We start from the raw sequence: 21,390 nt of genomic DNA on the forward strand, positions 1-21,390 counted from the left end.
CAAAGGGAGGCTAGTCTAGCAGCAATCTAACAACATCATAAATTACATTTATTTAACCACAATAACGGCTAATAAAAGGCTATTTTGGCTCTAACGCTATTATAGTGAATTAATTAAGTTGTTACCGCAAAGCGAATGTAGATCCATCAAGGAATCCATCGAGACGTCATCACTTTATTTATGTTGACAAAACTGACGAGTTATATTCATTAAAGAAAGTTGATTTAATAAATAAGACTAACTCATTTAATACACTGAATTACTTTATTCAAATTGAGGATTTTGTTTGAGGATTTGTACATTTTTTTAGTGCGATAATGTCAGAAAATATGGGTGGTGGTGGTGGGGAGGCTCAGCTTTTCATAGATACAAGTTTTTAAAAAAAAAGGAGGTGCAGGTATGAGAAAAGTAAAGCACTTTTTTGAACACTAAAGCATGCAAACATGCTCCAGTCGAAACCCAAAACACAAGTATGCACCTGAAAATGAGCATAACAGGTCCTCTTGAAGATGAATTACCCATAGGTGAGACAGATTAGTGGGTGATCTGGGGTCATCGCGTCCACTCAGCTGGACACACTGACAAGCTGCCGTCTCTTCACTGTGTCACATTAGACGTCTTTACAAGACAAACCATAACACATCCAGTAACTGATCAGCTGGATGTTTGATATCTCGTTATTGTCTAAACTCTTGGTTTTAACAGACAACAATGACCACTGAGAGCTTCTGAATGTTGTATAAACCCCAGTTGTGCTGGCTGATAAGTGCATTTTCTGGGTGTCAAATATTACAACAGACTAAATCGTTTTTCTGTGTTTATTGTGTTCGATTAATGAAGACTCGTTCTGTACAAATGTCACCACCACTACCTTCTGTTCCCCCGGACTACGTTAACACACTCTCTCTTCTTGCCAATATTCTGGCTGTGAAACCTGAGCCACGGGCCAAATATAGCCCCACACAGTGAGCAGTTAGAGACCGGGACAGATGGGACAGCAGGCCACTGCAGAGGCAGTACGCAATTGGACCCTGAACCTGAGAGATCCTGTTGACTGTCCGACCAATAAGGCTGCTCTTCTAGAAAGAGACGCTTCCTTTTGTCTCATTCTAACTTAATAAACAAGACAAACCTGGAACCACAAAACCAGGAGGAAGTGTTTGGACATACAGCCCGCTTTAAGGTACGTTTTTGTTGGTTTGGTTCTTAATTGTCTATGAAGAGTATGATTTAAATCATTTAATGTAACAGTACAGCTGATTTAAATATAGTCTTTACATACAGCATCAGTCAAATTAAAATAGTGTCTTCTATCATGTTCCTTCTCATTTTAAACAATTTAATTGTATTAAATATGACAAATATTGTGAAGACGCATATAGAAGATACAATAAATATTTAAGTAAACTTAATAAGGCTTGTGAAATCTTAGAGAATAGGAGTAAAAGGAAACTTTGACAGCACCGACACTTGTTAACATCCCGTCAATCAGTCTCAATCAGTCTATCAGTCTCTTCAGACGACAGAACATTTGAGAGAGTCGTGGCTTGTCTGTTTAATGCTTTTACCCACTGACTGCCTGTGTGAGTCCTGTTGTACCTGTGTGTGTTTGAAGGACCTCTCTCTTTCTATAAACTCAGGGTGGGTGAGGTTGCACTGCTGCTCTGAAACATAGCCCAGGGGATTAAAAATAACAACAGCTGGTCTTCAGGACGCCATGAGGCTCCGAGTGTCACTCTGCGTCACACATGTGTCTTCACCAACAGCTTCACAACATACTACACGTCTAGAGTCAACGTCTCGAGAGATCAGAGCTGAACATTTTAAACTGCATGTGTCCTAATTTACATCTGAGTCAAAAAGTGAGAGCAGTAGATTACGTGTGAACTAATACATGAGGATGCATCAGGAGACATAACGGTGTGTGTGTCGTCGTGTCCACATTTATTTTGGTTGAAGATGCTCTTAGCCTCTGTTGCAAGACTCTCCATCACTTGTTTACAAAATGGCTTGCTAGTTGAGAAAATATTATAGATTTATGTTATGAAAATATGGGCATTCAGGTGATTTTATATGTTTAAAGAATGAACAGAAAACATACATATATACAATACAAAACAGAATATTCTGTATATTGTTAGGTATGGCTGTCAGGATATTAGATTTTCACTACACAATTATCATGGCCAAAATAATTCACAATAATGATATTAGTTGTTATATTATTACTATAGTAATCTCTATAGAAAGTATGAAAAAAAAACAATGATATCAGTCAAATTCATCTTTAACTTTGTTTGTTGTGCATTTTGTCTCTTTTTTTGGCAAATTAATTACACTAAAAATATGAGTGTAGGGAGGTGGGGAGGGAGTCTATAACTGTATATATAAAATGATTTAAGAGGCACTGTATTATTTGCAGTACACAATATTATCATATGTGTATTATTAACATGATATCAATATTTCAGTTTTATATATCACGGTTATCGTCAATACCGGTAGTCTGTTTCCAGCGTCAAATAATAAAGTAAAATAAGTACTGAGTAAATAGGTAAACATATTTTGTGTTAAAGTACAAATAGGGATTTTGTCAAGCTAAGTATTCTATTAAGTCTACGACTAGCTTTATTAATTTAGTTAGCTGCCTAATAATGGCTAATGTATTTTTTGTGAGTAGTGTGTTTGGAAGTGTTTTAATTTATTTATTGTCCTTTGTGACATTTCTGTTTAGTCTTCCATATAATACATCCTTAATCACCGTTATTGTGGAGTAAAACACAAGTCAAGTAAGTACAACAGAGGACAGAGTGATGAGGTAAAATGTCCTGACAGAAGCAGAGTGAGGAAGAAATGCCGGTCATGTTCACTGTGACCTCAGTAAAGGCCTTTGCTAATACCCACCAACTGTGTCCAGACAACAATGAGTCATCCTGCCAGCTATGGCTGCCGGAGCATGGAGACCACTACTGGGGAGTCTATATTTTAAGCTTGACTCCTCTTGTCATTTCCCTTTCTACTGATAATTACCTCATGTACAGTATGAACTGTACTCTCTACGGTGTAACTGTGTGTAATTTGCTGGTTAATGACAGTCGATGTGTATTTCAGGATGCAGGACGGGAGTTGGAATCAGCCACTCCCCATCTCTCTGCTGCTAAAGGACCCTGCAGGAAGCGGGACTTTGGAGGGCGATGGGGGGGTGTTTTCGGAGGCGTCCTCTGATGGGGAGCTCTACCTGGACTCAGTGCCAGACCTGGATTCTGGAGATGGGGACTTTGCAGATCTTACTGCCTTCTTGAGTGCAGAAGAGATCCATCGTAGCCTGGACCTGGCCCTGGAGGCCTTTGGTGACACATTTGAATCTGGGGATCCAGGCCCCCTCTCTAATCCTACATCCCAGGAGCAGGCTCTCCAACCCGTCCACTCCCTTCCTGTGCCCCCCCAGACTACTGAAAACCTCAACACAAGCCCAAACCTGCAGCACCAGACCAAAGCCCCCTGCCCAGATGACAGTGCAGCAGTTGAGGTCTCTTCCAGCCAGAACGCCCCCCTCAGCAAACCCGTACAGGTGTCCAGTGAGGCTCCGGTCTCTGCTCAGAAGGTGGTCCGACACAAACCCATCCTGCCGGTTTATAAGCAGGATAAACCCAGGCTGCTGCATGAGGGCCTGGAGCTGAATGATCGGGCAGCTTCTGCCACAGAGTTCTGTAGCCGAGCCGCCACGTTCATCGAGGAGCTGTCGTCCATCTTCAAAGGTTCTGCTCATCTGGAGCAGCAGGTGGAGGAGGACTCCTCCTCTCCTGATAGTGGCTATCTGACTCCTCGGAGTCAGCGACCGGTCCCTCAGGGCTCAGTCTCTGCTCCCTCTCTGCCTCCCTGCCACCAAGAGGAGACCCAGTATAGCCAGCCAACCGTGAGCCTGGATCATCAGCCTGGAGGCTTGATGGGAGTGGCAGCTTCAGCGAGGCCCCATCACTCTGGAGCTCCAACCACACATGGACCGCTGTCGCCTCCCTGCTTCCTCCAGAAGCTGAAGAGTCAGGAGGTGGCAGAAGGAAGCCCCATTCGTCTGGAGTGCAGAGTCATAGGAAACCCCCTGCCGCTCGTCAGGTAAGGTTCGATCTTGGTTGACAAAACAATCTCACCACAACGTCCATTAAGTAGCTGTTCTGGAGCTTTCAGTGGTATCGCACGCTCTTCCTTAGCAGACGGTGTTTGTCCGGTTGTCATGGAACTGAAGATGTGAAATCTCCATTTTCCTGAGCACTTTAAGGACTTCTTGTCAATGTTGGCTTAAAAGGTTTAAGGTTTGACATAAAACCACAGTTCTCATACACAGTTTGTAGCTATACCTACAAAAAGTAATGCATTGTAATTTCAACATCCCACGAAATCAATTGAATCGAACTAAGAAGTATAAAGAGTGACAAATGCTGCATAGGAAGGAGGTCGAGATGGATGCGAGGGTGAAAAAAATACCAGACTTTCACGGTGTCCCGTGTGAAACAATAAGGCAATGTTTATCCATTTGTCACGTAAGTTCAACACTTCCGTAGTTATTTTAACCCAAACCACAATCTTTTCCTAAACCTAACCAAGTTGTAGAAGAAGGAAGTTTATTTTGAAACACTGTATGCATGTAATGTGCGCCAATTGACACGTGTTGCTCAACATTCGTAGGAGAAAACACAAAAAACAAGGAATAACTTTTCTTAAGATATACGTACCGTTGTATGAGGATACGTTGGCTGAAACACATGGCTTTATTGTGGGGGTTGGATTTGACAGATAACCTCTGTTTTGATATTATATAGGGCTGTCAAAGTTAACACGAAAATAACGAATTAACGCAAATTTGTTTTAACGCCACTAATTTCTTTAATCAATCAATCTTCAGGAGGTTATAGTGGGCTCAGTTTTAAAGCTAGAGTGAAACTAGAAAAACCTAAAGAATCCATTGGTACCAACCATGTCATACTAGCTTGTCACAAAGGAGGTTAAATAACGCTCCAAACTTGCGCTAAATTATAGCGACCTGTGAGGGTTTCTGGACAATATTTGTCATTGTTTTGTGTTGTTAATTGATTACAATAATAAATATATAGATACATTTGCATAAAGCAGCATATTTGTCCACATACTTGACTAATCTCCCTTTAAGGTACATTTTGAACAGATAAAAATCTTGTCTTTTTGGGCCCAATGGCATCATGTGACGGACATGGAAGTTGTAGTACCACCGTTTGGTGACTACAAAAATTGTCTTCAAAGCCCAGCACTCTTCCTGGGGGCTTGGACCGGCCCGTCTACGTAAACAAAGTACAGAGAAGCTCAGATTACAACACACACAGAGGGAAAGAGACTTCATTTTCTCCTCAGGACGCCATTACTCCTCTATATCTTTATATAGCAAATAGTTGTTTGCTGCTAAATTACTGCTTTGAGATTTCTAATTTAGCACCTTTAAGAAACATTGTTTTCTAGGGAGAAGTTAGGTTGTACCTGCTCCAGTAAAGCTAAATGCACAGGTCAGGTAACATTAGTGGAAACTTCTGTGCTAACATTCAGAGTTTCAAGATGTTGGATGAACATTATCCAGGAATACACTGACCTATACAGTACATGCACAGACCTTTATATCACAGTGTCAGTGATGTGGAGCAGATCAGGCGTCAGGATTCAGCCTGGTTGACCCGGCCCTTAGAGATAAGGTGAGTGAGATGGGAGGTGGCCAGGAGGTGACAGTTACCATGTGTTGACAAGCAGGACACCTGGTTTCAGGTTTGCGGGGACTTCCACTCTGTGTCCACTGGTACCTGACCTGTGCCAGTTTAAGGAGGGACACGGTCTAATTTACGCCTGGATGAACTGTTACTCCATTTGAAAGGACAGCAACCCCCTGCCCCTGGTTATTTGCACCAGTTCATCAGTAAACTAAAAATACACTCCTCTCTTGTTTCTACATGTCAATCTCAGCTCAGTTAACACGCTAGCTGTTTACTACAGAGACATACCTGTACTAATTAAAGTTGCCGTCTATTTAAATGTGATTATTTCTGGTCTTTCTGCAGTGCGTCTGATCCTCTCGATAGTTTCAGTGACCCCTAGATCATATTGTCCATTAGGAGTGTAAGAAAATCTCGAAAATATTAAGTATCATGATATTGTGTTTTGTGATACTTTATCGATTCTCAAAAACACTGTTTTGATTTTTATTTAATAATTTACGTGCAAAGATTAACTCAGTCAATACTTTATTTAATTTGCAAAGAGATGTGCCATCTCAAAGTAGTGCTATGATGTTGGATGTTACAGGGAGAGTGATAAATGCAGATCCCACTGTTCTGATTGCATAAAAAAGTAAACTTGTTTTACTCTGATTTTATGCTTATGGTGATGTGTTCTTTATACTATGACAGTTTTTCTAAAATTAGATTTTAAAAATCACAATACATGGCCTTGCTTACAGAATTGCAATATATCACAATAAATTGAATCGTAACCCCTGTATCATACATATCGTATCACCAGATTCGTGCCAATACACAACCTTACTGTCCATGTTGACCACTTTTAAACTATTAAACCCTAATATTCAGAATTGCTCATTCTTTCATTGCAGGACTTCATTGAATTATTAGAAATCAATATGCCACTAAAGTTTGGATGTCTTGTGCATCAATTTATACGCATTTCAATACACTTCAGTCTTGTGTCACATGTTTGGTGTCTTTAGAGAACTTGCGACCTTTCCTAGAATTTAGTGCAGTGCCCGTCAATAATGTGCATGTTCGGAACGGGCCGATTTCTTGGCCTCCGGTAATGCAGTTTTCTCATTTTAGTTAGATGGTTTAACCAGTTAACATCTTGTCTGAGGTTATAATACTGGACCCTCCAAAGGGTCCGATGGAGTTAAAGGTGTAGTGTGTAGGATTTGGCGGCATCTAGCAACCAACTGAAACTTCTCTTTTGAACAGGCGTTGTGTTTTTAGGTGTTTGTGTAATCAGAAGACATAAAGTCGGTGGCCCAGGACGTGCATCTCCCCAGTAGGCTACGAGGGGGCCTCCTGTATAAATAGTCCTTAGGCCAACAGGAGCCAGGCACAGGAATGCAGGCAATGCAATGACAAGGCGTTTTCAGTCACCAGGCTCCCCATATCTCCCCACACCTTCTTGGGGAATATGAAGGTAGTGTGTAGCATGTTGAACCACAGGGAAACAGGAGAGCCCAGACACTGCGGCCACACTGACGTTATATAATAGAAAAAAATGAATGGAAAGCAAAGTGGAAAAGTAAGAACGTCTGTTTCCCCCTATGATTTCATAATTCATGTATACTTTACAAATGTTCCCAAAAAGGATGCCAAGATTATGATCTTTATGCTGAAGTGAATTCAGCTGTTGCAGAATGAGGTGGAAGGATTGTTTTTTTAACCGAATGCAGATGCAGTTTTTGTTGTTTGATGCTGCAGTGCCAGCTCTCTCAGTGATACTCAGTATTGTCTGTGCACTATTAAAAAAGTGCTGTCACTTTGTGTCGGCTGTTGGTTGTGGACACTAGATGGCAGCAAATTATACAAAGCAAAACTGAGTTCTAGAAGTGTAAAAGATGCAAAAATGGTATATCATCTGCATCTGTACTGAGATCTTATATTAGCTAAAGGAGAAAATTAGAGCCAGTGCTTTCTCAGCTGCAACAATAGTTGTATATGCTCTGAGGACCATGTCCAACAACTCAGCTAAATAATTAAAGTAAAAAGAACACTATACCAAATATCTTGATTAATTACAAGACCTTTCACCTACGATTAAAGTGCAATATCTGCATATGGTGCAAACAATCAAAACTTTCCCAAACGTTTTAATATTTTTCTAGTTAAATTCATACATCTCACACTCAGGTCAGAATTTCTTACCTGCCCAACGTCTTGCTGAAATTAGGGCTGCAACTAAGGATTATTTTCATCGTCGATTAATTTGTTGATTATTTTCTTGATTAATCGATTAGTTGTTTAGTCTATAAAATGTGTTTCCCAAAGCCCAAGATGACGTCTTCAAATGTCTTGTTTTATCCACAACTCCACAACAAATCACGATTAATCGCACAATTTTTATATGTTCAAAGTTTGTCAAGTATTTACTACTCTTAACAACATGGGAGTGGGCAATTATGCCTCTTTATGCAAATGTATGTATATATTTATTATTGGAAATCAAATAACAACACAAAACAATGACAGATATTGTCCAGAAACGCTCACAGGTACTGCATTTAGCATAAAAATATATGCTCAAATCATAACATGGCAAACTGCAGCCCAACAGGCAACAACAGCTGTCAGTGTGTCAGTGTGCTGACTTGACTATGACTTGTCCCCAAACTGCATGTGATTATCATAAAGTGGGCATGTCTGTAAAGGGGAGACTCGTGGGTACCCATAGAACCCATTTTCATTCATATATCTTGAGGTCAGAGGTCAAGGGACCCCTTTGAAAATGGCAATGCCAGTTTTTCCTCGCCAAAATGTAGTGTAAGTTTGGAGTGTTATTTAACCTCCTTCATGACAAGTTAGTATGACATGGTTGGTACCGATAGATTCATTAGGTTTTCTAGTTTCATATGATACCAGTATAGTCACTCTAGCTTAGCCCGCTAAAACCTCCGAAATATCGATTGCGTTAATGCGTTTTATATGTTCCACTGGAAGGTTAATGGCTCCTGTTCATCTTTTTCTCATTTCTAACAACCTATCCTTGAAAGTTTGACTTATTTCAGGCATGCAGATGTCTGTACGTGTTTTCCTTTTTAAAATGCTTTATTTCATTTCTAACGGGCAGCACCTCTGATGCCGTTGCCAGTCACTGACACACCTTCTCACCATCTCGTTCACTCGGGCTAATGAGTTGGTGCCGAGCCGATGCCAGCGTTTTGCACGGCCAGTGAAAGACACATTCCTGGTGGTTGGGTGCTGGGCGCGGTCTTCCGTGGTCAACCACAATTTGTCTCGGCCGGAGAGAGTCTGAACGGTGCTGAGCGCCTGGTATTCTTCAGCATGTCCTCATCCTCCTCACGCACACTGTTTTATGCAATGCTCTGTTTATAATGATGCATCTCTGGTATTGGGATGCGTGTGTGTTTTATCCTTGTGGGAACCACTTTGTGCATTTTTTCACTCTGAAGTCATTTTGGCCATTTTTTTACAACTTCAAGGGGCTAGTTTTGGGTTAAGATTAGCTGTTGGCATGAGAGAATAGGGGAATGTGTGCAGTCAGTGCAAGGCCCTTGTGTGTGTGTGTTTGTGTAGTCAAAGAAAGCATTTCTAAACAAAATTGGTGGTGTGAGGTCTGGTTGTGCAGAACACCAAACACGCTGCGGGTGGCTGATGACTATTGCAATGCATAGCAAAGCAGACAGAGAAAATCCATCTCCAATTGTGGCATGCTCAGCATGCTATTTTAGGCATTTTGTCTGATGCTCTTCCATGTCATTACCCCAACTGCCTGCTGTGCAAACAAGGCACTTCAAGACTCGACTCGGAGATGAATGAAGAGAGACGGGCAGTTACGGTGGAGAGCAGCCTCGGGCTTCTTGGTTTCAACCGAATACACAAAACCACAGGAGAGACATTTGGAAGATGAGAGGGTGCTGATAAACTTTGCCATGAAATCTACACAAGGTGGTGTCTCCATCAGGAGGAGACGACGTTCCTTACATCAGACCTGCACATACGGGTACAAAAAGTCAAGGCCGCGCCCCCTTTTAGGGGAAAGAAGTCCCATAGACTTCAATGCAATCTGATGTATGTTTGGATCGTATGCATTCATCTCTTGTTATACAAACGTTGGTCTTTTTTTGTTATTGCGTTTATTTTGTGATCTTGCCTAACCTGAGCGTTGGCGACACCTTAATAAATGAAGGTTGATCGCCGCCATGTCCCTTCAGTCTACCCCCGTCCAACACAGAGGGCGGATATTGCCGCTTATCCAGACATCTCTACATATCTGTTGACAGTTAATATTCACACGACAGGAAAACAAATCAGAGATCAGCGTTTTTGGATTTATTGTTGGTGCAACCAACTACACAGCAACTCTTCAGCATAGCGTTATTACTATTACCGGTTTGTTTAAAGTTTGAAAACATGTTTCAACTTCTTCCCTTTACGCTGTTTCCGTCTACGAGGGAAACAGGATTGTTTTCCCCAAAAAGGGAGATGCATTGCTGGTCTGATGTAAAGGTTGATAATGGAATTTGTTGTCAAATATACAAAATGATTATCCTTGTCTAAATTCAAACATGGCACCCCGTTTGAGCTAATATTGACGAACAGGATCAGATAGACGGTAGCCAGCGTTTCCAAATGGGAAATGTTAAACTATTGTACCAGAGGCTTAAAAATAGACATAAATGTGTAATTTCACAAAACACATATTTAATGACTTTTGACATGCCTACAAAAAACCGCAAGTCGTTAAAGGAATTAGTGGCATTAAACCAAATTTGCTTTAACGCATTATTATCGAGTTAACTTTGACAGCCCGATTAAAAACACGCAATGGTGAGAGTAAAAATGATTATTTCTTACTTTTGGTTTTGTTTTTTCTTTCGTTCTTGCAGACTTTTCGGACCGACATTGACCTCCTACACTTTTGCACACAAATAAGGGAAAGATGCGTGTTTGCCAGTCTGTTGTGTCAGAAGAAGTTACTCTACAACACCAGCTAACAGTTACAGTAGCCCTTCCTTCCTACATTGTGTGAAACAGACTTAGTATGAGGTCATAGCAGGTGACCCGCTGCTGACTCATGACGCAGCCTGGCTGTAATGCTGACTGTTTGGCCTGTTTCAGGAAGGCCATAATTTTAAATTCTCCCTCATGGGCTCATTTGATCTCTGCAGGAGGAGGGGAAGGGGGGGGTGGGGGAGCACTGGTATGTTTATACCTGCTTTTTTAGAAATTTTGCAAGCATGATGTCATTTCATATTCAAGCTCCAAATAATGAGGGAGCCTGGAATGACTGTGGGGTTGCACTCGTACTTCAAATTAATACTATATGGGGACTATTTGACAGAAACTTCACATTCCCGAAACATGAAAACATTCACACCAACTTTAACTGCAGATACTGTATGGAGATTTTGCATGTTGCTGTGAGGTAGTCAGTTTGACGTATTACTTAGTTCTCACCATGCTGAGAACTGAACTGTGTTCACGGACTATGTGTGTTATATGTGTATAAAGATGTGTTCAAAGCGTGAGTACATTTGAGCTTTGTTCACAGCCGGCAGCCAAATTATTCCTTTAGCCATAGACAAATCAACTTTCATGTAATCTATATCACCATTGAACAGACGATACACCTTTGCACAACCACCCCAGCCAAATCTAGTATACTTATACACATTAAAGCAACAAGACGTCAGCAGTAAAACACTGAGATGGACACACGTCAGTGCTATTCCTCAGGGGTACGTTAATGGCCGTTGTGACGAAAGGAGCTGTCCTGTCTAAGCCTCGGCGGTGGCCCCTGGCCCTTCCGCTGGCCCTCCGCCGGCCTGGAGACAGAGTGTGAAGTTTCACCCTACGAGGTGAGACTTTTCCTGCTTTTCTTCGAGCCTCACAGTCTACAAGGCTCCTGACCTTGACCCCCCTCATCACATACAGTAACAACATTCACAATAATCCACTTATCTCGTTTGTAAAACTATTTTACACATGCTTGCTTCCACCATGGACATATATTATAAACAAGACAGTTCTGGTCACCTATCCTAAATTATTAACCTTGAGTAGTCAGTTAAACACATTGTAGACATGTAGGGTAAAACGAAGCTATACAGAGTTCAAATTAAAAGTTCATTATGTGTCTTCATTTTCAAGGATAAAGACAGGAATTAAGTCAATACCAGTACCAGTGAAATTCCACAATTCTCGATACCAATTCGATACCAAAACCAAAATTAAAACAATAAATCCCAAGTACTTCAAGATACACTCTTATTACCGTTTGCAAACTGTTTTTTGAGAATTTATTATTAATCCCTGATGATCCGCCTCAAGTTTCTCACCAAAAAACGTAATTTTACAAGATAACATTTGAACACATCATGATAACGTTATGAAGTAGAGCTTGAACGCATCATAATGTAACTCAATGTAACCTCCGTACGTTAGCTGTTAGCTCTGCTGCTGCCAAGCAGGACTGTGCTGCCTACCGGCTGCTATCAGCTACCGTTAACTAGATCACCTCCTGCCGATTTCAACATGGATTTGTTGTCAACAATGCAACATTATCAGGGAAATTTTCTATCGTCCCCGGGTCGACGGGACGTCTTTAGTCTCAAGTCTTGATCCCCAGTACCTACTGTAGAAATACCATCACGTTTTCAGAATGTGGGCATCAACTTGGTACCAAAGTATTGGTTACGTGATATCCCTACCTTGTACATATTAGGGCCACCCATCTTAGTACATTAGTCGACTTAGTCGGCTGTTTTGGTCTTAGTCGACTTTAGAGGATCAATCATTTTTAATTTTTTTTCATGCTGAATGACTTATTTCCAAGAAACTTCTGAGCACATCTCTGGTAAACATCAGATTTAAAGTGGTGTTTTTGTGTGATTTTTTGTGGAGAAACTCAGTTTCACAGATCCGTTGATTAAATCAACTAATCGATTAGTCGACAAAATCATATGAGTGCTATTCAACTAAGAATTAGCCCTAGTACATACTGTTATCGACTTTAGTATAAATGTATTATATCTACAGCTGTTAGTCAAGAGAATAAACCTCTAATAATGTTAGCTTTGTGCATGGACCATACACACAGCCAAAAAGATTCTGGGCTCATTGACAGCACCATGCTGAAATCCCATTTAGTGCTTAGTGGGTCTTGTAGACCATGAAAAAGGATTTGCCACCGTTTCTTTTTTTATGTCCTAAAACATTTAGAACAATGTTATTTGGACTGACTCTACATATATATATATATATGGTTGACACAATAAAAGAAGGAATGTTTTCATTCTGCCTGTAGTATATATTCAACCTAGATATGGTCAATAGGTTACTACTAAACTAAACAATCAGGCGAGAAAGAGTTAAACAAGAAGTGAAAGAGTAGAGGGAAATGAGATTTGTAGAGAGTTATATAAGTGGATCAGTGACAGTTGAAGAAGTGGAATACCAGATTTAATATGAAGCATGTCTGTAGCGGACAAAGGCAGCAGTCATGCAGGGCAAGAGGATGGTAATCTAAGACAAGTTCAACAGGAGGATGGGCAGAGGACACTCCATAAATCTCTGCTCTGTACTAAAGCCTCTCCTCCGCACCGAGTGTCAGCAGGCCTGTTTGACCTCATCGGCAAACATGCACACGCTGTTGCTGGAGTCGGTCACCATTAACCAACTCCAGCGAACCTTGCATGGTCAGTGACACATGAACGCTTGGGCCACTTTCAGTCAGATCACAACAGCTCAACTTACCTGGGCCTCACAACAAATATGAGACCAAAAGCTTCACTATTTCAAGTACAGAGCACTGAAAACATTGGCCAGGTACACATTGGTTAACAACAAAGCATCATAGGCCAGCACAAATCCGTTTTTTGGCATATCCAGATTGATACTAGAAAGTCTGGACAGCAAAAAAAACAGCACGAGAGCTAGTAACGTTAGCTGTTAGCAGCCAGTAGGCATAACAGTCCTGCTTAGCTAAATAACGGAGCTAACAGCTAACGTACAGAGGTTGCATTGAGTTACATTATTAGTAGTTACATTATGATGATGCGTTCAAGCTCTATTCAATAAAAATGATTATTGGGCGAAGGTAAATTATAATGTTATCATGATGTGTTCAAATGTAATCTTGTAAAATTTAGTTTTTGGCGAGAAACTTGGGGTGGATCATCAGGGATTAATAATAAATTATCAAAAAACAGCATGTATGAAGTACATGGTTTTACGGTTTTGTATTTTACCATGGTATCGGTACCGTTGTATATCAATATTGGGTACTGAGAATCGTGGAGTTTCACTAGTATTGGTATCGACTTCTAAATTTCTGGTATCATGACATCCCTAGAATGTATGCTGCTACTAGCAGAGCGCTATGGAGAACAACGTGGAGGACGAGGGCGAATGCTTCCGCGTTGGAAAGCAGCATAGTTACTGACGACTACTTTGTTACCACAGCAACCCATGCAGATAGGTTGTTGATGACTGGACCATAGCCTGTATATAAAGATGGACGACATGACAGCTCCCTAAAAGTGAAGCCCCAACATCTTGATCGCCCCCTGGTGGCTGGCTGCAGCATAGGTCATAAATCCTGCCTCCTCCATGTTAGCAGATAGGACATGGGCCAAACTAAAAAGTCAAAGTACACGTCAAATAAGCCAAACCGCTACCGTGGTGCTAACGTAGCAGCTAGGTGGCTCACACTAACAAGCTGCGGCCGTGCTTGGGTTGTGATTAGCTCGGGCGGGTGTGTGGGCGGGACCTTGATACCGCAGCTCCACTCACCGATTACTACTGCGCACTCCAAATGAAGTCAAAATCTTAAATTGGCAGCTCCCGTATCTGGGATATTTTGACTTTATTTTTGTATAGTGGGAGTAAGTGGAGACGCGTCATCTATCTTTATATAGGGTCTATAATCTGGACACACAAATCCAATCTGATCACTTGCAAATAACAGTGCGGACAGTCTGTCTTAATCTGATTTGAGAAAGAAATCGGAATTGCCTGCAGTCTGAACGTGGCCATAGATCTGCCTGAGTCCTGTCCGTCTCTGTTCTCAGTTAAGGTTTGTAGTTTTTAGTCATCCGGGCCTCGGGGTCTGCTCCACAGCTGGGCTGTGAACAGTAAGCACCGGGTTACATTCCTCTGTTCACCTGTTAAATGACTCTCTGCTATTCATCATGCTTGATAAGGCATGGCCATTAGATTCAGCTTACAGTAATCTGCCTTTTGATGAGATATTTCGGGCTGTTATTTTTCCTGGATGTTTGGATTCCTGCGTGGCTGCCAAAGAGCTGCGTTTGATGTCGAGCCCGATTCAATTACATATCTTCGACGATATTGAAGTGGTGGAATTTAGTGCGTGCTGTTATACGTGTTTTCTTGAGTCTGCATAGAAATAGCGGCAGACTCTCTTGGCGCTTAAAATGCGTGTACATGTGTTGGCTGTGTGCTGTGCGAAAATCAGAGTCTGTGCAGGGATGCTTGTTTTACGAGCAGGCACGAGGTCAAATGGGACTCATAAAAACAAGCTCAAGTCTTCCTTCCCATGTACATGTGACAGGATAACAGCTGTGTGAATGTTAAACTGTCTTACATAGAAACTCAAGATATGCATCTTTGTTCCTCAATGTTTGTCTTTTGCAGATCACTTTAATAAAATACCTCTGCCTTTCCCCCCCTCTTCGGGTTCAGTGCTGAGGCTCCTGATATCACGGGGAGAGACCGGTGGAGTGGGGGGTCTGCAGGATTGGGTTTCATACAGGGGGGGAAAGGGGAGGAGGAAAAGAGGAAGATGCTCCATGCCTGGCTCATGTGTGTCGGATCAGAGCTCAGATCTATGTCTGTAAATTCAGTGTGGAGGAGAGGTCGCAGAGTTCAATCCCTGACTACAGCAACTTCAGCCTGTTGCCTCCACTGCCATTTATCTGCTCCAGTAGTATTTTGTTGGCGGTAGTTTCACAGTAATTTCTTTTCTTTTTCAGTCTTAAACACAGCAGAATTACAGGGTGTTACTGAGTTCAGTGCTAACCATAGACCAGTGTTGTAGTGGTACTTGAGACCGTTCTTGGTCTCGAGACCAGTCTCGAGACCACTTTTTGAAGGTCTCGGCCTCGTCTCGGAACTGACCGCATTTTTATTCGGCCTTGTCTCGGGCTCAGACAAAGAGGACTTTGGGTTTTATTTCAAGACCACAACTGTGGGGATATCACTAAATTGCCAGTGCAAGCTGTGGATATCTGGCAGGAGATGTCAGCCGAAACTTCTGTAATAAAATTTGGCTACCTAAATAACACACAGCAGTACTCGCACTGGTCTGGTCTCGGTCTCGATACAATCTGGTCTGGGTCATGACTCGGTCTCGGTTTAGGTGGTCTTGACTACAACACCGCCATAGAATGTACACAAGAAATGGACGTAGTCACCGTGACATCACCCATTGGTTTGTGGACTACGGTTTTGAAGCCTCGAGTTCGGCATTTCGGCTGTCGCTATCCTGTTTTTTGGCCGTGGCCATCTTGTTTTTTTGCAACCAGAATTGACACGAGAGGGTGGAGCTAGGTACAACTGAATGCTGAATAAGACATTTTAGGCGACCAAAAAATAATTAACTTTGATGAACTGAAAGGGTTAAAGTTGTAAGACGAAAACACGGACAACTCAAAGACCGGACAACGCCACGGACCATAATTCACTAAATGAACATCATGCTGTATTGAAGAAGACTTGAAACTAGTGATTGAGACCATAAACTCATGTTTACAATGTTTTCCTGAGGTAATAAATCAAGTGAGAAGTAGGCTCATTTTCTCATAGACTTCTATACAATCAGACTTCTTTTTGCAACCAGAGGAGTCGCCCCCTGCTGGCTGTTAGAAAGAATGCAAGTTAAAGGCACTTCAGCATTGGCTTCACTTTTCAGACCCGGAGGTAGCCCACTGGTCTTAACTAATGTGCATCCAGTTTGTGAAGTATCTTATCAGTGTGTTGCTTCACCCTTAAAGACTATCAGTCTAGCTAAGATTTGGCTTTAGAACTGAACATATTCAAGGACGTTGAGGTGCACTATTCACCCGCACACCAGGAGGGGTGGTCTTGCTGTCATGGAAGCAAACATTTTTGTATGCTTGTGTGTTTGCATGTTTGTGGCAACTATGTTGTGGGTGGCTGGTGGATCAGGCACATTTGTTATTGTTTTTTTTTTTGGTATTTACTTGTCTTGGCCTACAGGTGGCCAGACGTATGCTGCTTCCTCTGTATAAAAAGTTGCACCTAGCTTGTGCAAATAACAGGATGTCAACTGCGACAGTAGAGAGTAACTATCAAAAAGAGGAAATATCATTATAACGATAGTTACTTTTTGAAAGATAAAGCTGTACAGTAGGTGACTCAGAGCGTAACCATACATGTGCCCACAGATCTGCTCCGTGTGGTTCAGCTATTGCATTAATTTGATCTAATTGTTGTTCCCAGAAAGTTATGACATACCTTCAATTAGTGCTGACGCAGGCTGTTATGTGGTTTGTCTCCAGCTGTAATTACTCAGTGGCAGGAAGATCGATCTATGTGGTTGTGGATTTAGCTAGAAATTTGTAAATTAATGAGATTTGAAGCACACGATCTGATGTAAACATCCTCGTTAGGTATATGTGAGTACATATGTAGAAACCTACTGCAGCGCGGATGTTTGAGGAAAGATTTTGGTTTAATTGGGCTCCATAAAAACAAAAAAATATCCCTCACTATTCATACCCACAGCTAGTTTTTGAAATAGTTATAGCCAAAAAAACATACGTAATCTCATTGTTGGTCTCAACAATAGAGAATCCTTTTAGTAGAGGCTTCACGTTGCTGTTTAAATATGTGGGCTCATTTATTTTATGCTGTATTTATGTGTTTAATGCTGAGCTCTTCTGGATGTTGCTTTTGTTGGTTCTCATGCTGGATTTATTTGACAGTTGGGAGGACATATTGTGATCACAGTATGACATCATGAGAGGACCGTAGTCTCTGTTTTTGTTAGCGTCATTTGGTCTCCTTGGAGCAAAAACAAACGTTGTCCTGACTACATGTCCCCATTTTTTCGTGATGTCAACTGACCCTTGAAAGACCTTTTTTGGAACAATGAGATATTATGTGGAAGTGGGTGTCTCATTGAATACGCATGAATGTTTGGTTGTTTGTGTTGCGTCAGAGAAAATATTTAGCATTTTTTATGCGTGTGTGTGAATCCACGTGCACCTGTGTTTGTGATTTAATAATCCCAGGATGTTGCTTGGAGGGAGGAATCTCTTTATTCTCGTTGAGTAATCATTTAGAAAGCTGCTTCCATCTGCACACCACTAATTGTTTTAATTTATTTACTCTCTCTTCGGTCTCCAGGAAGAGACCAGTCGGACAAAGCAGTGGGTCTGAGAAGGCCGCTATCAGTCTTTCAGTAATTAATGGGAACATCCAGAGACCGTAAAGCCCTTCCTCTTATTAACCCGTGTTTTATAGTCACTTAGGGGAAAGTACGGTGTGTTTCATGTTGTTATCGCTACAAATGGGAGGGAGCTTTTTTTTCACAAACCAGGAGGGTTTGAATAAAAGAACCGCATGATTACAGTGTGTGTGTGTGTGTGCCACTGGAACAGGACGTCGTTAGGTGTGTGTTCTTCTCATCATAGGTTTTCATGTTGTACAGAAGAGCGGACCTAGTAACAAGCACCACAAATAATCCCATCTGCTGTGTCCCAGTGGTCGGCTGTCAGCCTTCTTCATGGACAGCGACCAAAATATCACTAAAGCCTGAATGGAGCCCCTGCAGAGAGTGAAACACACCACACCCTTTCATTCTGCTGTGGACTGTGCATCAGACAACCCTCTGGCTCTAAAACAAAACCTCAAATACCAGATTTATATTTGATGACCTAGAGGAATACTATGGAGGACTAATGGGGCATTCACACAATGAATAACTTATAGACGAATCGCGCAAGTTAAAAGATTTCAACTCGAGCGAGAAATTCATGTGACACTGCGTCACAAAAGCCTGTCAGCGTTGAGATTCTCCTCCTGTCTTCACTGACATTTCACAAATGGAGGAATAAAATATTGCACCCAGGATGAAACTCTGCGTTTATAAATGTATGTGTATAAACCGCAGACTGTCTATGGTAGAAACAACAATGTCGCTGCCGTATTTATGCCTAGATGACGTTATGTTGAGCGTTGATGGAGCAGCTGCATAGCCTGCACTGATCGATCCGAACTCCATTCAGAAAACAAGCATTTTAAAAGTTGTTTGCTTGTCGTCTTGCAGACAGACCTGACAAAGCATGAATTCAGACTTTTTACAAATGTGCATCATTATGTAGATGTTTCGGCATCATTTTGATCTGTTTATTGGGATTAGATCACAGCGCAATCTGTTTATTTTGGGTTCACAGTACACCGAGCGCCGCAAGACACAACAGTGTTTGGTTTTCTGACGTATTTGGGACTTTCACAACATGTACAAAGCAGCCATAGTGTTTATTTCAGTCATGGTTGATGAAATGTTGTTGGCATCTACATGGAGGTAAGCCCCTCCTCCTCTCCGGCGGTCTAGCGAGAGTGATATGAATGAACACAAATGATCCCGGCAGTCAAACTCACGCAAGTAACGCCAGGCAAAAATTCTCTTTGCGTTTAGTGTGAACGCAGCATAATGCTGCCATTATAATAAATACACAGAAATAGAAAAATAAATAAATAAAATGTATTTATATTCATATTTAATTATTTCCCAATTTATTATTTTCTGTTTAAATCTATTTCTGTTTCTATTCGTAATTTAAATAAATAAATATATTTTATTTATTTATTATTTTTCTATTTCTGTATTTATTTTCAAATTAACCTGCACATTTATTTGATAATTGTGGCTTTAATTTCTACATTTCTTTCTTTATTATTTATTGAGGCATTTATTTGTTATAATGGCAGCTTTAGGTCTCCATAGAGTTCTGCCTTTGGAGTGTTTCGGATTATAATATGGTCTAAATATGTGTCCATGTGTGTGTATACAAAGCATGCCCAGCCACAGCAGCCACGACCATTTGTCTTGTGCTTGCCAGGTGCTACCAACTCAAAGTGGTCTATTTAGATCCTGACTTACCCAAGCTATTTTTGTTCAGGCCTAACTAGGCTTTTTTTAAGTGGCCTCCTTAGTCCTGGCATGTGGGATTTATTAAGTGAGGGCCAGTATATCTTGTGCCCTCTCTACTGTAGCACTGTCATCTTTTATTTTCCTACTTCCTGCGGCCACAGATCAGAGGTCTCCATGGTGACGGGGTTGTTTGGCTGGAGCCCAGTGTTTGCTGCAGTGCTTTTGATGGTCAGCAGACTGTGGCCTGGACTTGTATAGGAGCAGAACAAACAAGTTTTTGTTTGGGAGACAGATTAAACAAAGAAACAGCTAGAAAAACCTTGAATCTGTTTGTTAAAAATGTTTGTAGCCCACAACATGCATCACATTAGAGGATGTTTACCTGTGTCCTATGAGTGGTTTAGAGTCGTAGTGAGTTTGACTAGCGTGGGTAGGATTTATCCTTGTTGTCAGGAAGAGAAAACCATAGAGACAGTTTGACCAACCGCTGGAATTATATGAATGAATTCAGTGTGGGCAGCAATGAACCAGTTTTTGTCTTTTAATTGAGTCTTAAATGTATTTTTTCTGCCGTTCTGTCTTGTGTGGAATTTGGCAGTTCGAGGCTGCTCCCTCCCTCTCTCTCTACCGTCTGCTCAGTCCGAGCATTGTGTGTTAAGTCTGACTGTGTGACTCACAGTGGCAGTCCCGGTGTGAGAGTGTCAGTGGCTCAGAGTGTGTCATGCTGTCAGGACGAGAAGCTCCGTGTCCAACCTTAAGATCGAGGAAATTATCAGTGACTTTGGTTTAACTAACTGGGAGCAGCACGACAGCTCAGGTAACAGTTTGAACCATCTTGGTGATGTTATCTGCTGGTATACTCAGGGGAAAGTCAAGTTTATATGGTCAATTTGGTTTACTATAGCTATACATTGATTTTTATAACAGAGATTAGCACACTAAGGGCACACTCATGCTGAATGAGAGCACAGTCATTTAGTTTCATGGCTGAGGATTTAAGGTCTTTTAGGAGAACGTTGCTAACTTTTTACTTTGGAAAAATAGGATGTTGCTCTCTGAAACAACAGCTGAATGAATGAGGTAATATTGTTCTTTGTGAACAAAAAGAAAACACTCTTTGTGTTGCCTCTTTTCTACTGATTCCTTTCAGCCCTCTGACAAAACGGACTTAAATTAAATTGTATATGTGTGCTTGTGTGTGCGAGCATGTCGGGGCATCCCCATGAGTGGCGAGGTGTGTACATTTGTAGCTCAGCTGCTGCATATGTCTGTCACTATTTCAGTTGAGTCTCTCCCTCTGACACACACACACTCATACAACAGTGACAAAGTTAAGTTTGTTAATTCAAACTGCAAGAACTGTGCATACACTATTAGTATATTTAATAGGTCTGGGACGATTCACCTATCTCCCGATTCGATACTATCACGATACTTGGGTGCTGATTCGATATGTATTGCGATTCGATATTGCGATTCATTGCTATTTTTGTTAACTTTTTTAACACTAGA

General features: G+C 41.3%; 1 protein-coding gene across 9 annotated transcripts in view; it reads left to right on the forward strand.

Annotated features, from left to right (window-relative positions):
- The first annotated feature begins 1,003 nt into the window (after positions 1-1,003).
- The window catches only part of palld (palladin, cytoskeletal associated protein), a 72,027-nt gene continuing 51,640 nt past the window's right edge, over positions 1,004-21,390 (forward strand). For 8 of the 9 annotated variants that reach the window (XM_037769237.1, XM_037769241.1, XM_037769238.1 and 5 more), the window contains exons 1-2: positions 1,004-1,183; positions 3,112-4,113. In XM_037769237.1, the coding sequence (XP_037625165.1) occupies positions 3,113-4,113 (1,001 nt within the window). In that variant the 5' untranslated portion in view covers positions 1,004-1,183; position 3,112. Of the gene's footprint in view, positions 1,184-3,111; positions 4,114-20,552; positions 20,696-21,390 lie in introns of those variants that run through there. The other variant, XM_037769245.1, reaches the window with a different exon arrangement.

The sequence above is a fragment of the Sebastes umbrosus genome, chromosome 5 (genome assembly GCF_015220745.1).
Source record: "Sebastes umbrosus isolate fSebUmb1 chromosome 5, fSebUmb1.pri, whole genome shotgun sequence".
Classification (NCBI taxonomy): Eukaryota; Metazoa; Chordata; class Actinopteri; order Perciformes; family Sebastidae; genus Sebastes; species Sebastes umbrosus.